The sequence below is a fragment of the Salvelinus alpinus genome, chromosome 29 (assembly GCF_045679555.1).
Source record: "Salvelinus alpinus chromosome 29, SLU_Salpinus.1, whole genome shotgun sequence".
Taxonomy (NCBI): Eukaryota; Metazoa; Chordata; class Actinopteri; order Salmoniformes; family Salmonidae; genus Salvelinus; species Salvelinus alpinus.
Window position 1 is genome coordinate 35058424 of NC_092114.1, and position 16697 is coordinate 35075120.

The 16697-nt window shown below is 44.2% G+C and overlaps 1 protein-coding gene across 9 annotated transcripts in view; it reads right to left on the minus strand.

Annotated features, from left to right (window-relative positions):
• Positions 1-16697, minus strand: part of LOC139558578 (A-kinase anchor protein 9-like) — a 139444-nt gene that overhangs the window by 89205 nt on the left and 33542 nt on the right. For all 9 annotated transcript variants that reach the window (XM_071373793.1, XM_071373795.1, XM_071373789.1 and 6 more), the window contains 7 exons: positions 10755-10952; positions 7651-10464; positions 6091-6177; positions 4176-4311; positions 3813-3892; positions 3188-3317; positions 2777-2874 (listed from right to left, as the gene is read on the minus strand). In XM_071373793.1, the coding sequence (XP_071229894.1) occupies positions 2777-2874; positions 3188-3317; positions 3813-3892; positions 4176-4311; positions 6091-6177; positions 7651-10464; positions 10755-10952 (3543 nt within the window). The remainder of the gene's footprint in view (positions 1-2776; positions 2875-3187; positions 3318-3812; positions 3893-4175; positions 4312-6090; positions 6178-7650; positions 10465-10754; positions 10953-16697) is intronic.

A 16697-nucleotide genomic window follows, 5' to 3' on the forward strand; every position in this document is an offset into this window, starting at 1 on the left:
TGCAGACCAGCCACCAAGACAGCTGATGCAACTGTACGTTGCACAAAAGGATCTGTACACAATTCCTGGAATCTGAAAATGTACCAGTTCTTCCATGGCCTGTATACGCAGACATGTCACCCATTGAGCATGTTTGGGATGCTCTGTATCAACGTGGACCACAGCGTGTTCCAGTTCCTGCCAATACCCAGCAACTTCGCACAGCCATTGAAGAGGAGTTGGACAACATCCCACAGGCCACAATCAACAACCTGATCAACTCTACGCAAAGGATATGAAGCATATGGTGGTCACACCAGATACTGACAGGTTTTCTGGTATCTGTGACCAACAGATGCATATCTGTATTCCCAATTATGTGAAATCCATAGATTAAGGCCACATTTATTTATTTCAATTGACGGATTTCCTTATATGAACTTTAACTCAGTAAAATCTTTGAAATTGTTGCATGTTTCGTTTATATTTTTGTTCAGTGTAGTTACTCCATAATACTAACCTAAATGACAGAGTGAAAAGAAGGAAGCCTGTACAGAATAAAAATATTCCAAAACATACAGTAATACAAAAAAAATAAAAAATGGAAATGCAATGAACTTTTTGTCCTGAATACAAGTGGTATATTTGGGGCAAATCCAATACAACACATGACTGAATACCTCTCTCCATATTTTCAAGCATAGTGGTGGCTGAATTATGTTATGGGTATGCTTTAATAGTTAAGGACTGAGGAGTTTTTCTGGATAAAACAAAAGAAATGCACAGGCAAAATCCTAGAGGAAAACCTGGTTCAGTCTGCTTTCCACCAGACACTGGGATATGAATTCCCCTTTCAGCAGGACACAAGGCCATATCTACAGTGGAGTTGTTTACCAAAAAGACAGTGAATTTTACCCATAGCGGCCTAGTAACAGTTTTGACTTAAATCTATTTCAAAAGCTATGGCAAGAGCTGAAAATCAATGTCAACAATGATCAACAACCAATTTGACAGAACTTGAAGAACTATGAAAATAATGGGCAAATGTTGCACAATCCTGGTTTGGAAAGCTCTTCGAGACTTACCCAGAAAGACTCACAGCTGTAATTGCTATCAAAGATGATTCTAACATGTATTGAATACTTATCTAATCAAGATACATTAGTGTTTTATTTTAATTCAAATTTTTTAAAACATTTTTACAAATGGGGCCTCCCGGATGGCACAGCGGTCAGATTCGGGTTCGATCCCAGGCTGTGTCACAGACGGCCGCAACTGGGAGACACATGAGGCGGCGCACAATTGGCCCAGCATCATCCAGGTTATGGGAGGATTTGGCCGGCTGGGTTGTCCTTGTCCCATCGCGCACTAGCGACTCCTTGTGGCGGCCAGGCCACAAGGAGCACCCCCACAACATGATGCTGCCACCCCTGTGCTTCACGGTTGGGATGGTGTTCTTCGGCTTGCAAGCCTCCCCCTTTTTCCTCCAAACATTACAACGGTCATTATGGCCAAAAAGTTATATTTTTGTTTCATAAGACCAGAGGAAATTTCTCCAAAAGGTACGATCTTTGTCGCCATGTGCAGTTGTAAACCGTAGTCTGGCTTTTTTTATGGCGGTTTTGGAGCAGTGGCTTCTTCCTTGCTGAGCGGCCTTTCAGGTTATGTCGATAGAGGACTTGTTTTACTGTGGATATAGATACTTTTGTACCCGTTTCCTCCAGCATCTTCACAAGGTCATTTGCTGTTCTGGGATTGATTTGCACTTTTCGCACCAAAGTACGTTCATCTCTAGGAAACAGAACGCGTCTCCTTCCTGGGCGGTATGACGGCTGCGTGGTCCCATGGTGTTTATACTGCGTGCTATTGTTTGTACAGATGAACGTGGTACCTTCAGGCGTTTGGCAATCGCTCCCAAGGATGAACCAGACTTGTGGAGGTCTACAACTTTTTTCCCCTAAGGTCTTGGTTGATTTCCTTTGATGTTCCAATGATGTCAAGCAAAGAGCCACTGAGTTTGAAGTTAGGCCTTGAAATACATCCACAGGTACACCTCCAATTGACTCAAATGATGTCAATTATCCTATCAGAAGCTTCTAAAGCCATGACATAATTTTCTGGAATTTTCCAAGCTGTTTAAAGGCACTGTCAATTTAGTGTATGTAAACTTCTGACCCACTGGAATTGTGATACAGTGAATTATAAGTGAAATAATCTGTCTGTAAATAATTGTTGGGAAAATTACTTGTGTCATGCACAAAGTAGACGTCCTAACCGACTTGCCAAAACTATATAGGTTGTTTACAAGAAATTTGTGGAGTGGTTGAAAAACGAGTTTTAATGACTCCAACCTAAGTGTATGTAAACATCCGACTTCAACTGGGTGTGTGTGTGTTTGTGTGTTATATATATATATATCAATAAATAAATGTTTTTTCTTCCAATTTGACATGTGTTTTGTGTTGATCCTTGACAATAAATCCATGTTAATCCCACCTTGCAACCCAACAAAAGGGGTGTGAATACTTTTAAAGCACTATCATTCGTCATATCATTATTAACTAGCAGTTAGAAGTTAAAAAGCTAAGTGCTAGTGTCCTAGCAATTACTGTACAATAATCAAATCATTGTTGCTTTCATCCCAGTCATAACACTGTGATTACATGTCAAACCCTAACAAGAGGTTGTAATGTCTAAACACAATCAATCAATGACGTTTCATGTTCTTTCCCAACAATGCATAAACTGAGCCTAAACCCCACAAAAAGTTAACTAAAATGAACAGTTTTACACACACCGTATTGCCATCTGCCTTCAGTAAGGACTGGAGCTGTAGTAGACGACCATGCTCCTGCTCAATCCTCTCCTTCACCTGCTGAAGGTCTCTACACATTTCTATTGAGCGAGACAGAAGAAATGCCCATTACAAATATGTCCTCATGCAGTTTGTCTCAGGTACTGTATTTGTATCTTAATTACTATAAGATATTTCATGTATCATTCATGTAGCTGTATTTGATGTGTGTATGCAAATGAAAACTGGGGGGAAATACAATATATACTAATTTGTAATTTTATCATGCCACAGTCAAGATCGTTTGGCGACTTATTTATTTGGACTTTTCCGTTAGTCAGCGACTCATTTCATAGGCTGCGTGTTTATGTAGTATTGCTATCATTCGGGTAGACATCACAACTAATAACGCACCCTTTGCATCCTGTAAAACAGCACTGGGATCCCTGGTTTCTTCCTTTTCAAACGAATGAATCGTCCAGTCCTCGACATCAGTGGGGTGGAGATACTCCAAGACTTCCTCTCCGAAAAGTTTAGCATAGGACTGTAAAGAGAACGGCAAAATAGCTCTCAAACATATCGATGTCTCAGTGAATATTTGATGCACTCGTGTGGTAATAATCAATGTCCAAACCTGAAATAATTAGGTCAAATAACATTCTCAGAAATCAAAAGTAATTGACAATGCAAAGGAACACTAATCAAGACTTGGTTTATTAGGTTTGCTGTGTGTGTCCTATCCTTGTGGGGACATAAAATTACCAAAAGTCCCCATAAGTATAGTAAAACCAGGAAAATTCTCTGCTGTGCAGACATTTCCCACATCCCCATCAGGACAAAGGCTATTTTAAGTTTAGGTTTAGAGTTACAATTACAGTTCGGGTTAGAATTAGCATTAGGGTAAGGGATTAGTGGTTAGGGTTATGGTAAGGTTTAGGAGTTTGGTTTACAAGTTAGGGGAAATTATTTTATGGAAATTAGGTTCCCACAAGGATAGAATGAACATAACACGTGCGTGTGTGTAATTAATGTTAACTACCAGGATGAGCTGCTTGCATTCTTCAGACACAATTTGCACCACATTCTGGTACTTGGAGCTTTTGGGATCATCTGTGAAGTCTGAGAAAAAGAACAAAAGCATACAGTATTATTGTCTTATATTGAGCATAAATAGTACACCATAATTCAATTACTAAAATAAGATGAAAGCAAAAGTGACTGAATAACTTGTGTGTGAGTCAGTGTGCTGTTTTCTATCTACAGTTTGTAGCATGGTTGAAGTCATGAATGATAGATCAAAAACAACTTCAATGTGGCCCGTCTAGCTCCATAACCCCAGATACACACACACAATGAAAAATGCATGTGCGCACACACAGTGAAAAACACACGCCCGCCGCACCCCTTGGTTCTTTGAGGCGGCCCAGCTCAAGTACGCAGGCACGGGCGTCTGTCTGCTCCCGGAGCAGCTCCAGCTGCGCAGCGTGTATCTGAGACAGGCTGATCCGCTGGGCCTCCAGCTGCAGCCTGCACTCCACCTTCACAAATAGACAGAGTGGAGAGAGCATACAATGAGATACACCAGAATGTATATACTCCCTCAGTCTACCTACTGTGGCACAATATAGATTGTTTCAGGAGTAAGACACAAAAATTCCACAGGATAGAATGTACTTGTTGCAACTTACACATTATGAATTTAAGGTATTCTTAGCAATACATTTACATTACATTTAAGTCATTTAGCAGACGCTCTTATCCAGAGCGACTTACAAATTGGTGCATTCACCTTATGATATCCAGTGGAACAACCACTTTACAATAGTGCATCTAACTCTTTTAAGGGGGGGGGGGGTTAGAAGGATTACTTTATCCTATCCTAGGTATTCCTTAAAGAGGTGGGGTTTCAGGTGTCTCCGGAAGGTGGTGATTGACTCCGCTGACCTGGCGTCGTGAGGGAGTTTGTTTGAGGTAACAAGATTATCAACCAATATTGGCCCCTCCAAATGTAGGCATGCCTGTTGTTGTTGATATCTGTAAGCAGGAAGTCAGCCCGCTGTGTATGATGCCATATTGCTGAGTGTACCTTGTGACCACCATCCCACTCTGTCTCTTTGCTCTCGTTTTCCTTAATAGGATGTCGGTGGGCGGATCCGGGAGGGTCGTCAGGGAAATAGACACACCTAGGCTCGGGTGTGTCCCGGGATAAATACACCTTTTCCTCATTTATTGAGGAGACTCTCTCCATGCAGACACAATGATAGAGTTTGGTTGTGGCATTTTTGTGGCCGTTTTGTTTGTTTGCTTTGGCACCTTTTAACACCCCTCATCAGATTTATGCACGCAAACACTCACACACACACACACACCATTGCTAATTGTATTTAGTTTACTTCAGTTAATAAATATATTTTGTTATTCCTTATCTCCACGTTGTCTCCCTTTTTGTTACGAACTTCGAGCCGGTTCGTGACAACCTTTAAACAAACATTCCAAATGGCGTACCCACAATATATAATGGACAGTCCATCCAGCACCTTGTTTGAATGAGAACGCCTGTTTCAGATTTTATAAGCGAGACAGGGGGGAGCACCTGGGCTTTAGCACAACAAATATGGGGCCAGCTATTATCCATTCATCAGCCAACAATACAATGGGGAGCTGGCAAGGGTTTTCACCTGTCTGTGGATGGATGTGTAAATGCAGATGTGTTGCAGCTACACTTGCGTGAAATTGTGATTTTCATTTATGTTGATGACAATGCATTTTGCTGTGCAGTGTGTTTTTGTGTTGATTGGTAACACTGTTGTTTTCATAATGCTTTGTCAGACAGCAATTGATCCAACCAATTTAAGCGATATACTATAAATATTACAGTAGGACATCAAATTGATCAAATTGATGTCAAGCACATGCCTGGTAGCCTAATGCATGTAGCTATGTAGAATATGATCCTGTTCTTTAGCAAATACTGCTTGAAACGGAGGTTGAATAACTGCATACTGCAACTTCCTAAACAGATTCATAGTTCTTACTTTGGTTATTTCACACTGATTATTAGCACAGTCTGGGCAGTACAACACTTGCTGACACAATAACAACCAAGCATATGACTCTTGAAAATAAAAATCGGTGACAAAAGAAAAGCTTTGCCTTTCATCACAGTCTTACTACTGGGTGCCCATAGTTTCTCTATGAAGCTTTGCCACCTGTTGATTGACCTTCCCAACCCGCTGTACTACTCTCTGATGGATCAAAGGCAGCCACTCAGGCCGGAGCTAAAAGCACAGGCGGATGTGAGCTCAGGTGACATTTACATGCTCTATCGTCTCGTTGTCCCTGTCGTCCTCCTCTCGCTTCGCTACATGGTCGGCCCGACACTCCATCCCATCTACTCTCTTCCCCTGAAAAGAGGAGAAAGGGTAGCCATTGTAACAAGAGTTTAAACATGTGAATATAAAACACATGTTAACAGTGTTGATGAGGTCTGGCGACAACGCGTATGGCATGTAACACAATGAAGTGCTTACTGAGAAGGCCACACTGTAAACATTAAGACAGCTTCGGAAGCATTTCACAACACCTTTTATTAGCAATTCATTAATATCAATGAATACTATGTCATCTCAAATATGGTGTACTTCACTTGCACGCAGTACTGATACCAAGAACAAGAGGCAATAGCACCATTAAGTTGTTTTTATAAAGTCATTTATAAATATTGATGTAAATGTTGCTTATGAAGATGCTCATGAAGATGCTCCGGTGTGTAGTCTCTTCCCAGTAAGAGAAATTGAACATAATGCGGTGCACTGATGCAAGATGAGGGACAAATGCTGTACATCTTTGACAATGCTCTACTGAGGTGAAGCCTTGGAGATGTATAATACAGGTGAGACATATGAGTGGCAGTGACATAAAATGGCTTCTCACCTTCGAGCACTTACTCCCTGCAGGACGGAAAGAAACTACAATGTATACATTTCTCTACATAAAAGCAAAGAAGTTCTTCAGCGAGAGAAAGATATTCATGAAAGACAACGACGTACGCTTCATGTCTTTTCATGGCTCTTTTTAATCTTTGAAGAGCATAGTTGTCACAGAATATAATTCTTACATAACAGCTTGAGTAAAGCTTGGTGATTTCAGCGTAATAATTTAAACAATCTGAAAATGTTACGTGGAGTGGAGCGTCAATACTCTGTGTGTTTATGCAACAGGCTCTCCTACAGACTCTCTGTGCATTGAACCAATTGACGCTCCCCCTTCAGCTTCTCCTGCTTTACAATGAGTGGTATGTGTGGCCTGACAACCACATACAAAATATTGAGCTTCTTTTTACCTAAGGGTGTACTTATGTTATTCACTGCCTATGAGAGCCAGCATCTGTCAGGTGCTTTGTAATCAAGCCTATCAATCACTAGAGTCAAAGGCTGAATGAAAAAAAAAAACGTCAGTGCTAGAACAGGCAAACCTCACCTCAGCCAGGTTTTTAAAAAAGCCTTCGGTTCAGTCTATGCAGCGTATGAATACAGATACCATTCACCTGTATCAAATAACGATCAACAATTATAAGATTTAACAAGGGAGTAATGATACATCGTTACGTAGTACTGGTTGTGAACGTGATCAACTGTTTACCTGGTTATTTCAACAATAGTCAATTATGTACTGAGCATTAACATAAGACGAATGAAAATGCTCTATAAAACATTAACAGTTCAATCAGAAAGATTGTTTCATCAGACTTATGAAAAGGCAGGGATTGCAAGAGAGACATAAAAAGACAAAAGGCAAGGCACTTATCGTTTCGGTAGTGGGGGCCATTCCAGCTAAGAGGACTGCAGCAGCAGCTGCTGCTGCGTGTGAATGCCTACCTGCTTCCCAATGTCGTCTCGCTCTCCGTGGTACCCGACGCTGGAGTCCTCCTCCCCGGTCCTCTGCTGTGAGCTCGACGGAACCTGGCTCTCCATCTGAGCCCGCGACTCCCGCTCTGCTGCAGCAGTAGAACCTCCAGCTTTGTTTCTCTCCACCACCTCCTCCTTCTCTCTCTTCTCTTTTGACTGGGCAGAGCTCTGGCGTTTCTTCTTGCCTCGCCGCTGCTGTGTCTTGCGCCTGTCTGACCCAGAGGCTGAAGGCTCTACAGCGGAGCTATGCTCAACAGGTCCCTCCCCCACAGTCGAGACCTGAGATGGGGCTGCAGACGGAACGAGTGTTTGGCTCTGGTGCCGAGCCTCCGGGGTGTGTCGGAGACGATCTCGCTCTATTTCGGCGGCCTGTAAGGAGGAGCGGAGCACCTCTACCTCCCCTTGGAGAGATTCGATCTGGAGATGATGATCCTTGATGGAGCAAGCTAGGGCTGCAGACTGAACAGGCTGCTCCCTCTGTTGGAGATGTGCTTGGCTCTGAGCAGCTCTCCCTCCCTCCTCTCTCTGCAGTTCCATCTCCCCCTTTCTCTCCTTCAGAGTCTCCCGCTCTCTTTCGAGCTCTTCCTCAAGGTTTTCGTTTTGAGCAATGACCTCTTTGTTTTCTCTCTTGACCTGACTGAGCTCTCCTTCCAGCTCATCCAATTCGCCTTCTGTAACAGTCAGCTGCTCGGTAACTTCAGACAGCCTCACAGCCAGTTCCTCCTTTTCTGTCAAAGATACCTTCAGCTTCTCCATCAGCTCAGTAGTGTCTTTCTCTATCGAAGCATCGCCGTTGTTCTCCATTTGGCTATTTTCCTTGCTCTCCCTCAGCTCCTGAATCTGCGACTGAAGGCTGGCAAGTTGAGACTCAAACACAAGTGTCTCCTTGAGAATCCTCTCTTCCAACTGCGCCTTTACCTCAACAAGGCACGTGTACTCCTCCTTGAGCTCCTGATAGTTCACCTCAAAGTTCTTTTCGGCAAAAGAGAATGTGTTCCTTTGCTTTTCAATCTCCTCTTGCAACTCTACAACTTGTTGCTGCTTTTGTTCATTTTCTGTGGTGAGGGATTTACATTTTTTCGTCTTGGACTCCACTTCCTCTTTCATGGCGTTGTTGGATTCTATCAAAACCCTATGTTCTGACTCCTGCCCCCTCCATTTGTTGTCCCAGCTCTTTTCTCTCTCCTTGGACTCATTTTCTAGCAACTCATTCTTTTTCAACAGCATTTGGATTTCCCTTTCCATTCTGACACTTTCTTCTCCACGCTTTCTCAGTTCCTCAACCTCCAACTGAAGTTCCTTGAGTTGCGCCACCAGCTCTTCGGCATTTGAGCTGTGCAGTGCCATCTTTAGGTCGTCTTTCAGTGCAACAATTTGGTGTAACAGCTCGTCCCGCTTGACCTCGTAACCGTTCCGCAGTTCCTCCAGGGCTCGGCTGTGCCGAATGGATGCCTCGTTGAGGAGGTTCTCAGCGTTGAGATGGCTTTCCCTCTGGAGGTCCTCCCGAAGGAGAATGAGCTCCTCCTCGTGGCTGAAGAGGAGCTTTGTCCTCAGCCTCTCCAGTTCCGACTCCTGTGACTCTGCCATGCGGTCCAGCACCGCATCCTTCTCACGCTCCATCATCTCCAGTTTGATCTTGTAGTTGGTTGTCTCCGACTCGTGCTTGGCCTCAATCTCTCCTGCAGACTCTGCAGTGGCGGCTAGCTGGGCCTTCAGGTCATCGATGGTTTCCTGGAAGCGCTGCAGCTCACCCCGACAACGCTCATGGACAGCAAAGTTCTGGGAGGCCTGCTCCATTTTGGCATGGGCTAAGCGGAGGTCCTGGAGCAGGTCAGTCACCTGACCCTGGAGGTTGAGCTTCTCCTGCGCCACCTGGGTCAGCTCCTGTCTGGCCTTCTCATGGAGAGCCTGGGTCTCTTGGAGCCTCTGCTGAAGCTCTGCGATCTTGCCCTTAAGCTCGATCACCAACTCGGGACTGGGCGCGGATTGCTGAGCTCTTAGAAGTGCTAGATCTTCGCGATGCTGCTCCGTGACCTGCTCCAGGGCCGCAGAGTGCTGCAAACGAAGTTCCAGCTTCATCTGGACGATCTGCTCACCGTACATCTCATCTAGCTCTGCCCGAAGATGCTCCAGCCTGCGGGCTGAGTCCTCTTCCATTCTCTGGAAGGTGTCGCTCTCTGACAGGCTCCCCTGATGGCATCGCTTCTGGAGATCTTCCACAGTGCCCATTAGCTGCTGGATTTCACTGGAGGACATCCGCTCCTTCTGCCTAGAGGCTGAGAGTTCGCACCTGCTTGACTCCAGCTCAACCCTACAGCTATCCAACTCACCCTTACTGCTCTCCAGCTCAACCCTACAGCTATCCAACTCACCCTTACTGCTCTCCAGCTCAACCCTACAGCTATCCAACTCACTCTTAGTGCTCTCTAAGTCCCTCTTACAGTTATCCAAGTCCCTCTTACAGCTCTCCAGCTCTTGAGCCTTTGAGGACATTTGCTGGTTGAGGCCGTTCAAGCATTTCTCAGAGGCCGTCAACTCACCCTTTAGCTGGTGGAGGGAGGAGTCATGTTCTGACATGACTCTCTCCTGCTCGGCAATCAGCAGTTCTTTCTCGTTCATCTTCTGTGCAAAAGTCTCCTCAGTCATCCTTCCCACCTGTGTAAGCTCCACCTTGAGCATGGTCAGTGTACGCTCATGTTCTGTTATTATTGCAGTTTGTTCCGAAATCACCAGGTCTTTCTCATTTAACCTTTGTGCAAATGATTCTTCTGTTCTTCTTCCCACCTGTGAGGGAAAAGTAAGAATTAGACATACAGGTAAAATGTAAAATATAATTCAAGTCTCATACTAAAACGGTTTAAATAAAACTTCTACAAAACAGCCCTTAAACTAAATTAAGTTTTTGTAAGGTAAAAAGCTAATAATAGTAAGAAATGTAATCAGATTTCAAAATGCACCCTGTAATCAACCACCTTTAAAAGAGATCCATTGAATAGATCAATACATTTCATACAAGCAGACGATTTCACCTGAATGACAGGCATTGACTAACACCAACTACGCAGCCACCTCACCATCTCAGACTCGTTGAGCCGGTGCTGGAGCTGGCTGACATGCAGCAGATGCTCCTTGCTCATCATTTGGTGCGCTCTGACCTGGCCATCCATCTCCTCCAGCTGCTGCTGGTATTGGACGAGCTGCTGCTTGGCCTGCAGGAGGTCCTGCGCTGTGCTGCTGTGGCTGGTGTTCCTCAGTGTCTCGCCTGCCTGCAGCTGTCAATCAAAGCAGAGGGTGTTCATGTTCCCATTGAAATTGGGGAAAACAACAATATCACCACCACATCTGCTGTATAATTATTGGAAGGGTAATAAAATCCATTAAATGTTGATAGAGCAGGGAAAAGCTTGACAGAATAAGATTGCATAGGACTAGCACAGGTATGTCTAACCTAGAGTTGCAAAATTCCAGTAACTTTCCCCAAATTCCCCGTTTTTCCAGAAATCCCGGTTGTAGGATTCACAGAACTCTGCTTTTCCCCAACTGTTTACAGGAATATTCCAACAAGGTTCTCTGGAAAACCAGGGAAAGATACCGAAATTTTGCAAACGCCCGATGGGACTCCCAATCACGGCCAGTTGTGATACAGCCGGGAATAAAACCGGGGGCTGTAGTGATGCCTTAGCACAGATGCAGTGCCTTAGACCGCTGTGTCACTCGGGAGCCCCTTCATTAGGAATGCTTTTCCAACAGTCTTGAAGGAGTTCCCACATATGCTGAGTACTTGTTGGCTGCTTTTCCTTCACTCTGCGGTCCAACTCATCCCAAACCATCTCAATTGGGTTGCGGTTGGGTGATTGTGGAGGCCGGGTGTGTTTTGGGTCATTGTCCTGTTGAAAAATAAATGATAGTCCCACTAAGCACAAACCAGATGGGATGGCGTATCGCTGCAGAATGCGGTGGTAGCCATGCTGGTTAAGTGTGCCTTGAATTCGAAATATATCACTGACAGTGTCACAAGCAAAGCACCCCAACACCATCACAACTCCTCCGTGCGTCACGTTGGGAACCACACATGCGGATATCATCCGTTCACCTACTCTGCATCTCACAAAGACACGGGTTGGACCCAAAAAACACAAATTTGGACTCATCAGACCAAAGGACAGATTTCCACCGGTCTAATGTCCATTGCTCGTGTTTCTTGGCCCAAGAAAGTCTCTTCTTATTGGGGTCCTTTAGTAGTCGTTTCTTTGCAGCAATTCCGCCATGATGGCCTGATTCACGCAGTTTCCTCTGAACAGTTGGTGTTGATGTGTCTGTTACTTGAACTCTGTGAAGCATTTATTTGGGCTGCAATCTGAGGTACAGTTAACTCTAATGAACGTATCCTCTGCAGCAGAGATAACTCTGTTTTCCTGTCCTGTGGCGGTCCTCATGAGAGCCAGTTTCATCATAGCGATGGTTTTTGCTTCCTGCAAGCACTTGAAGAATCTTTCAAAGTTCCTGAAATTTTCTGCATTGTCTGACCTTCATGTCTTAAAGTAATGATGGACTGTCGTTTCTCTTTGGTTATTTGAGCTGTTCTTGCCATAATATGGACTTGGTTTTTTACCAAATAGGGCTATCTTCTGTACACCACCCCTGCATTGTCACAACACAACTGATTAGCTCAAACGCATTAAGTCAAGAAAATCCACAAATTAACTATTAACAAGGCACACCTGTTAATTGAAATGAATTCCAGGTGACTAACTCATGAAGCTGGTTGAGAGAATGCCAAGAGTATGCAAAGCTATCATCAAGGCAAAGGGTGGCGAAACAATATATTTAGATTTGTTTAACACTTTTTTGGTTACTACATGATTGAATGTGTTATTTCCTAGTTAAGTTTTCACTATTATTCTACAATGTAGAAAATAGTCAAAATATTGAAAAACCCTGGAATGAGTAGGTGTGTCCAAACTATGGACTGGTACTGTACATGTGACCCGTTTCAGGAAACTAGGCATTTGTCTCAAGTCCCGACTTCACAGGTGAGAAATTTTAATGTCTTTTTTAAAAATCAAAATGCGTTTTTTGGTGGAAATGCCATCTGGAACATGTGAACTTTCATGTGCCTTAATTACAAACTTGTATGAAAACTGTAAATACGAATACAATTGTTAAATTACGAGCCTTGCTGGTTAAGCCAAAGAAACAGACAGCAACCTTCCCACTAGCCATGATTGGCTGAGATAATGAGTGGGCTGGACATGCCGAGGAGAGAGGATTGGTTTGCCATATAGAAGGCTTCTGTCTATTTGAGCTGGTTAGTCTGATGGTAATCCTGTCAAACACTGCTTTTTTTAAATGTATCGCGTAGTGGAGCTGCATAAGTGTTTCTCTCCACTTTCTGGAGGATCGAGTTTTGAATTCAGTGGAATTAGATTCATGATAGCTACAGTGAGGGAAAAAAGTATTTGATCCCCTGCTGATTTTGTACGTTTGCCCACTGACAAAGAAATGATCAGTCTATAATTTTAATGGTAGGTTTATTTGAACAGTGAGAGACAGAATAACAACAAAAATATCCAGAAAAACGCATGTCAAAAATGTTATAAATTGATTTGCATTTTAATGAGGGAAATAAGTATTTGACCCCCTCTCAATCAGAAAGATTTCTGGCTCCCAGGTGTCTTTCATACAGGTAACGAGCTGAGATTAGGAGCACACTCTTAAAGGGAGTGCTCCTAATCTCAGTTTCTTACCTGTATAAAAGACACCTGTCCACAGAAGCAATCAATCAATCAGATTCCAAACTCTCCACCATGGCCAAGACCAAAGAGCTCTCCAAGGATGTCAGGGACAAGATTGTAGATCTACACAAGGCTGGAATGGGCTACAAGACCATTGCCAAGCAGCTTGGTGAGAAGGTGACAACAGTTGGTGCGATTATTCGCAAATGGAAGAAACACAAAAGAACTGTCAAACTCCCTTGGCCTGGGGCTCCATGCAAGATCTCACCTCGTGGAGTTGCAATGATCATGAGAATGGTGAGGAATCAGCCCAGAACTACACAGGAGGATCTTGTCAATGATCTCAAGGCAGCTGGGACCATAGTCACCAAGAAAACAATTGGTAACACACTACGCCGTGAAGGACTGAAATCCTGCAGCGCCCGCAAGGTCCCCGTGCTCAAGAAAGCACATATACATGCCCGTCTGAAGTTTGCCAATGAACATCTGAATGATTCAGAGGACAACTGGGTGAACGTGTTGTGGTCAGATGAGACCAAAATGGAGTTCTTTGGCATCAACTCAACTTGCCGTGTTTGGAGGAGGAGGAATGCTGCCTATGACCCCAAGAAACCATCCCCACCGTCAAACATGGAGGTGGAAACATTATGCTTTGGGGGTGTTTTTCTGCTAAGGGGACAGCACAACTTCACCGCATCAAAGGGACGATGGACGGGGCCATGTACCGTCAAATCTTGGGTGAAAACCTCCTTCCCTCAGCCAGGGTATTGAAAATGGGTCGTGGATGGGTATTCCAGCATGACAATGACCCAAAACACACGGCCAAGGCAACAAAGGAGTGGCTCAAGAAAAAGCACATTAAGGTCCTGGAGTGGCCTAGCCAGTCTCCAGACCTTAATCCTATAGAAAATCTGTGGAGGGAGCTGAAGGTTCGAGTTGCCAAACGTCAGCCTCGAAACCTTAATGACTTGAAGAAGATCTGCAAAGAGGAGTGGGACAAAATCCCTCCTGAGATGTGTGCAAACCTGGTGGCCAACTACAAGAAACATCTGACCTCTGTGATTGCCAACAAGGGTTTTGCCACCAAGTACTAAGTCCTGTTTTGCAGAGGGGTCAAATACTTATTTCCCTCATTAAAATGCAAATCAATTTATAACATTTTTGACATGCGTTTTTCTGGATTTTTTTGTTGATATTCTGTCTCTCACTGTTCAAATAAACCTACCATTAAAATTACAGACTGATCATTTCATTGTCAGTGGGCAAACGAACAAAATCAGCAGGGGATCAAATACTTTTTTCCCTCACTGTAAAGAGATAGCTAATTTTAGCTGGCTGGCTCCCTAGCTAACGTTATGTGTAGTATTCGTATCCCAGAACCATTTGCTTTGCTAGTTAGAGCCTAATGTTAGCTAGCTAGCTTTGAATCTGGTTGGTTAGCTACCAGCAGATTCATGCAGGGTAGTAAGGACATGATTTGGCACTGTGTTCATTGTTGTTTAACTTGCTAACATTAGCTGGCTGGCTCGTTAGCTAACGTTACGTGATGTGTGTGATCTTACACGTCGTTTACCTAGCTAGGTTCTTGTTAACCTAGCTAGCTAGCGAGCTAGATACATGTCTTAAGCTCAAGTGTACAACACCCATTGAATATGACCGGTGTCAGTAAACGTCAGCAAAAAAAGCAAAATGAAATTGTTGCCAGCAGAGCTCGTTAGACTGTTTTCATGTTATCCAGGAGGTAAACAAATCATCAGCCAGAGCATCAAGTGCGTGCTCTGAATGCCCCGAGAGCGAAAAGAGATGGGTGGGGCAAAAGCTTAAGATGGTGTGAACGATGCTGAATGGGAGTAGACAAAGAGCTCTTCACTAGATACCAAAACATTCAAAGGTAATTTTCTCAAAAGTGAGTTTATCATCAACTTTCAAAGCAGAATTACTTTGGAGTACTTGGAGTACAAAAGGCTGAGAGAGGCTGGACTGAGGGCTTGTAGGCCTGTTGTAAGGCAGGTCCTCACCAGACATCACCGGCAACAACGTCGCCTATGGAACAAACCCACCTCAAAACTGCAGTGTACAATATATCATTTTGTAGCTCTGAGTCTCTACTTTTATCCAATGTAAAAAAGCACTATTTCAAAATTTGTTACATAAGACCAAATCCAGGTGGTAAGTCACATATACATTCATAAACTCAGCAACAACAAAAAACGTCCCTTTTTCAGGACCCGGTCTTTCAAAGATAATTTGTAGAAATCCAAATAACTTCACAGATCTTCATTGAAAAGGTTTGAACACTGTTTCCCATGCTTGTTCAATGTACCATAAACAATTAATGAACATGCACCTGTGGAACGGTCGTTAAGACACTAACAGTTTACAGACGGTAGGCAATTAAGGTCACAGTTATGAAAACTTAGGACACTAAAGAGGCCTTTCTACTGACTCTGAAAAACACCAAAAGAAAGATGCCCAGGGTCCCTGCTCATATGCGTGAACGTGCCTTAGGCATGCTGCAAGGAGGCATGAGGACTGCAGATGTGACCAGGGCAATAAATTGCAATGTCCGTACTGTGAGACACCTAAGACAGTGCTACAGGGAGACAGGACGGACAGCTGATCGTCCTCGCAGTGGCAGACCACGTGTAACACCTGCACAGGATCGGTATCTGAACATCACACCTGCGGGACAGGTACAGGATGGCAACAACAACTGCCCGAGTTACACCAGGAACGCACAATCCCTCTATCAGTGCTCAGACTGTCTGCAATAGGCTGAGAGAGGCTGGACTGAGGGCTTGTAGGCCTGTTGAAAGGCAGCAACAACGTCGTCTATGGGCACAAACCCACCGTCACTGGACCAGACAGGACTGGCTAAAAGTGCTCTTCACTGACGAGTCGCGTTTTTTTCTCACCAGGGCTGATGGTCGGATTCGCTTTTAACGTCGAAGGAATGAGCGTTACACCGAGGCCTGTACTCTGGAGCGGGATCGATTTGAAGGTGGAGGGTCCGTCATGGTTTGGGGCGGTGTCACAGCATCATCGGACTGCGCTTGTTGTCATTGCAGGCAATCTCAACGCTGTGCATTGCAGGCAATCTCAACACTCATCCTGACATGACCCTCCAGCATGACAATGCTACCAGCCATACTGCTCGTTCTGTGCGTGATTTCCTGCAAGACAGGAATGTCAGTGTTCTGCCATGGCCAGCGAAGAGCACGGATCTCAATCCCATTGATAATGTCGGGGACCTGTTGGATCGGAGGGAGAAGAACTGGCAAG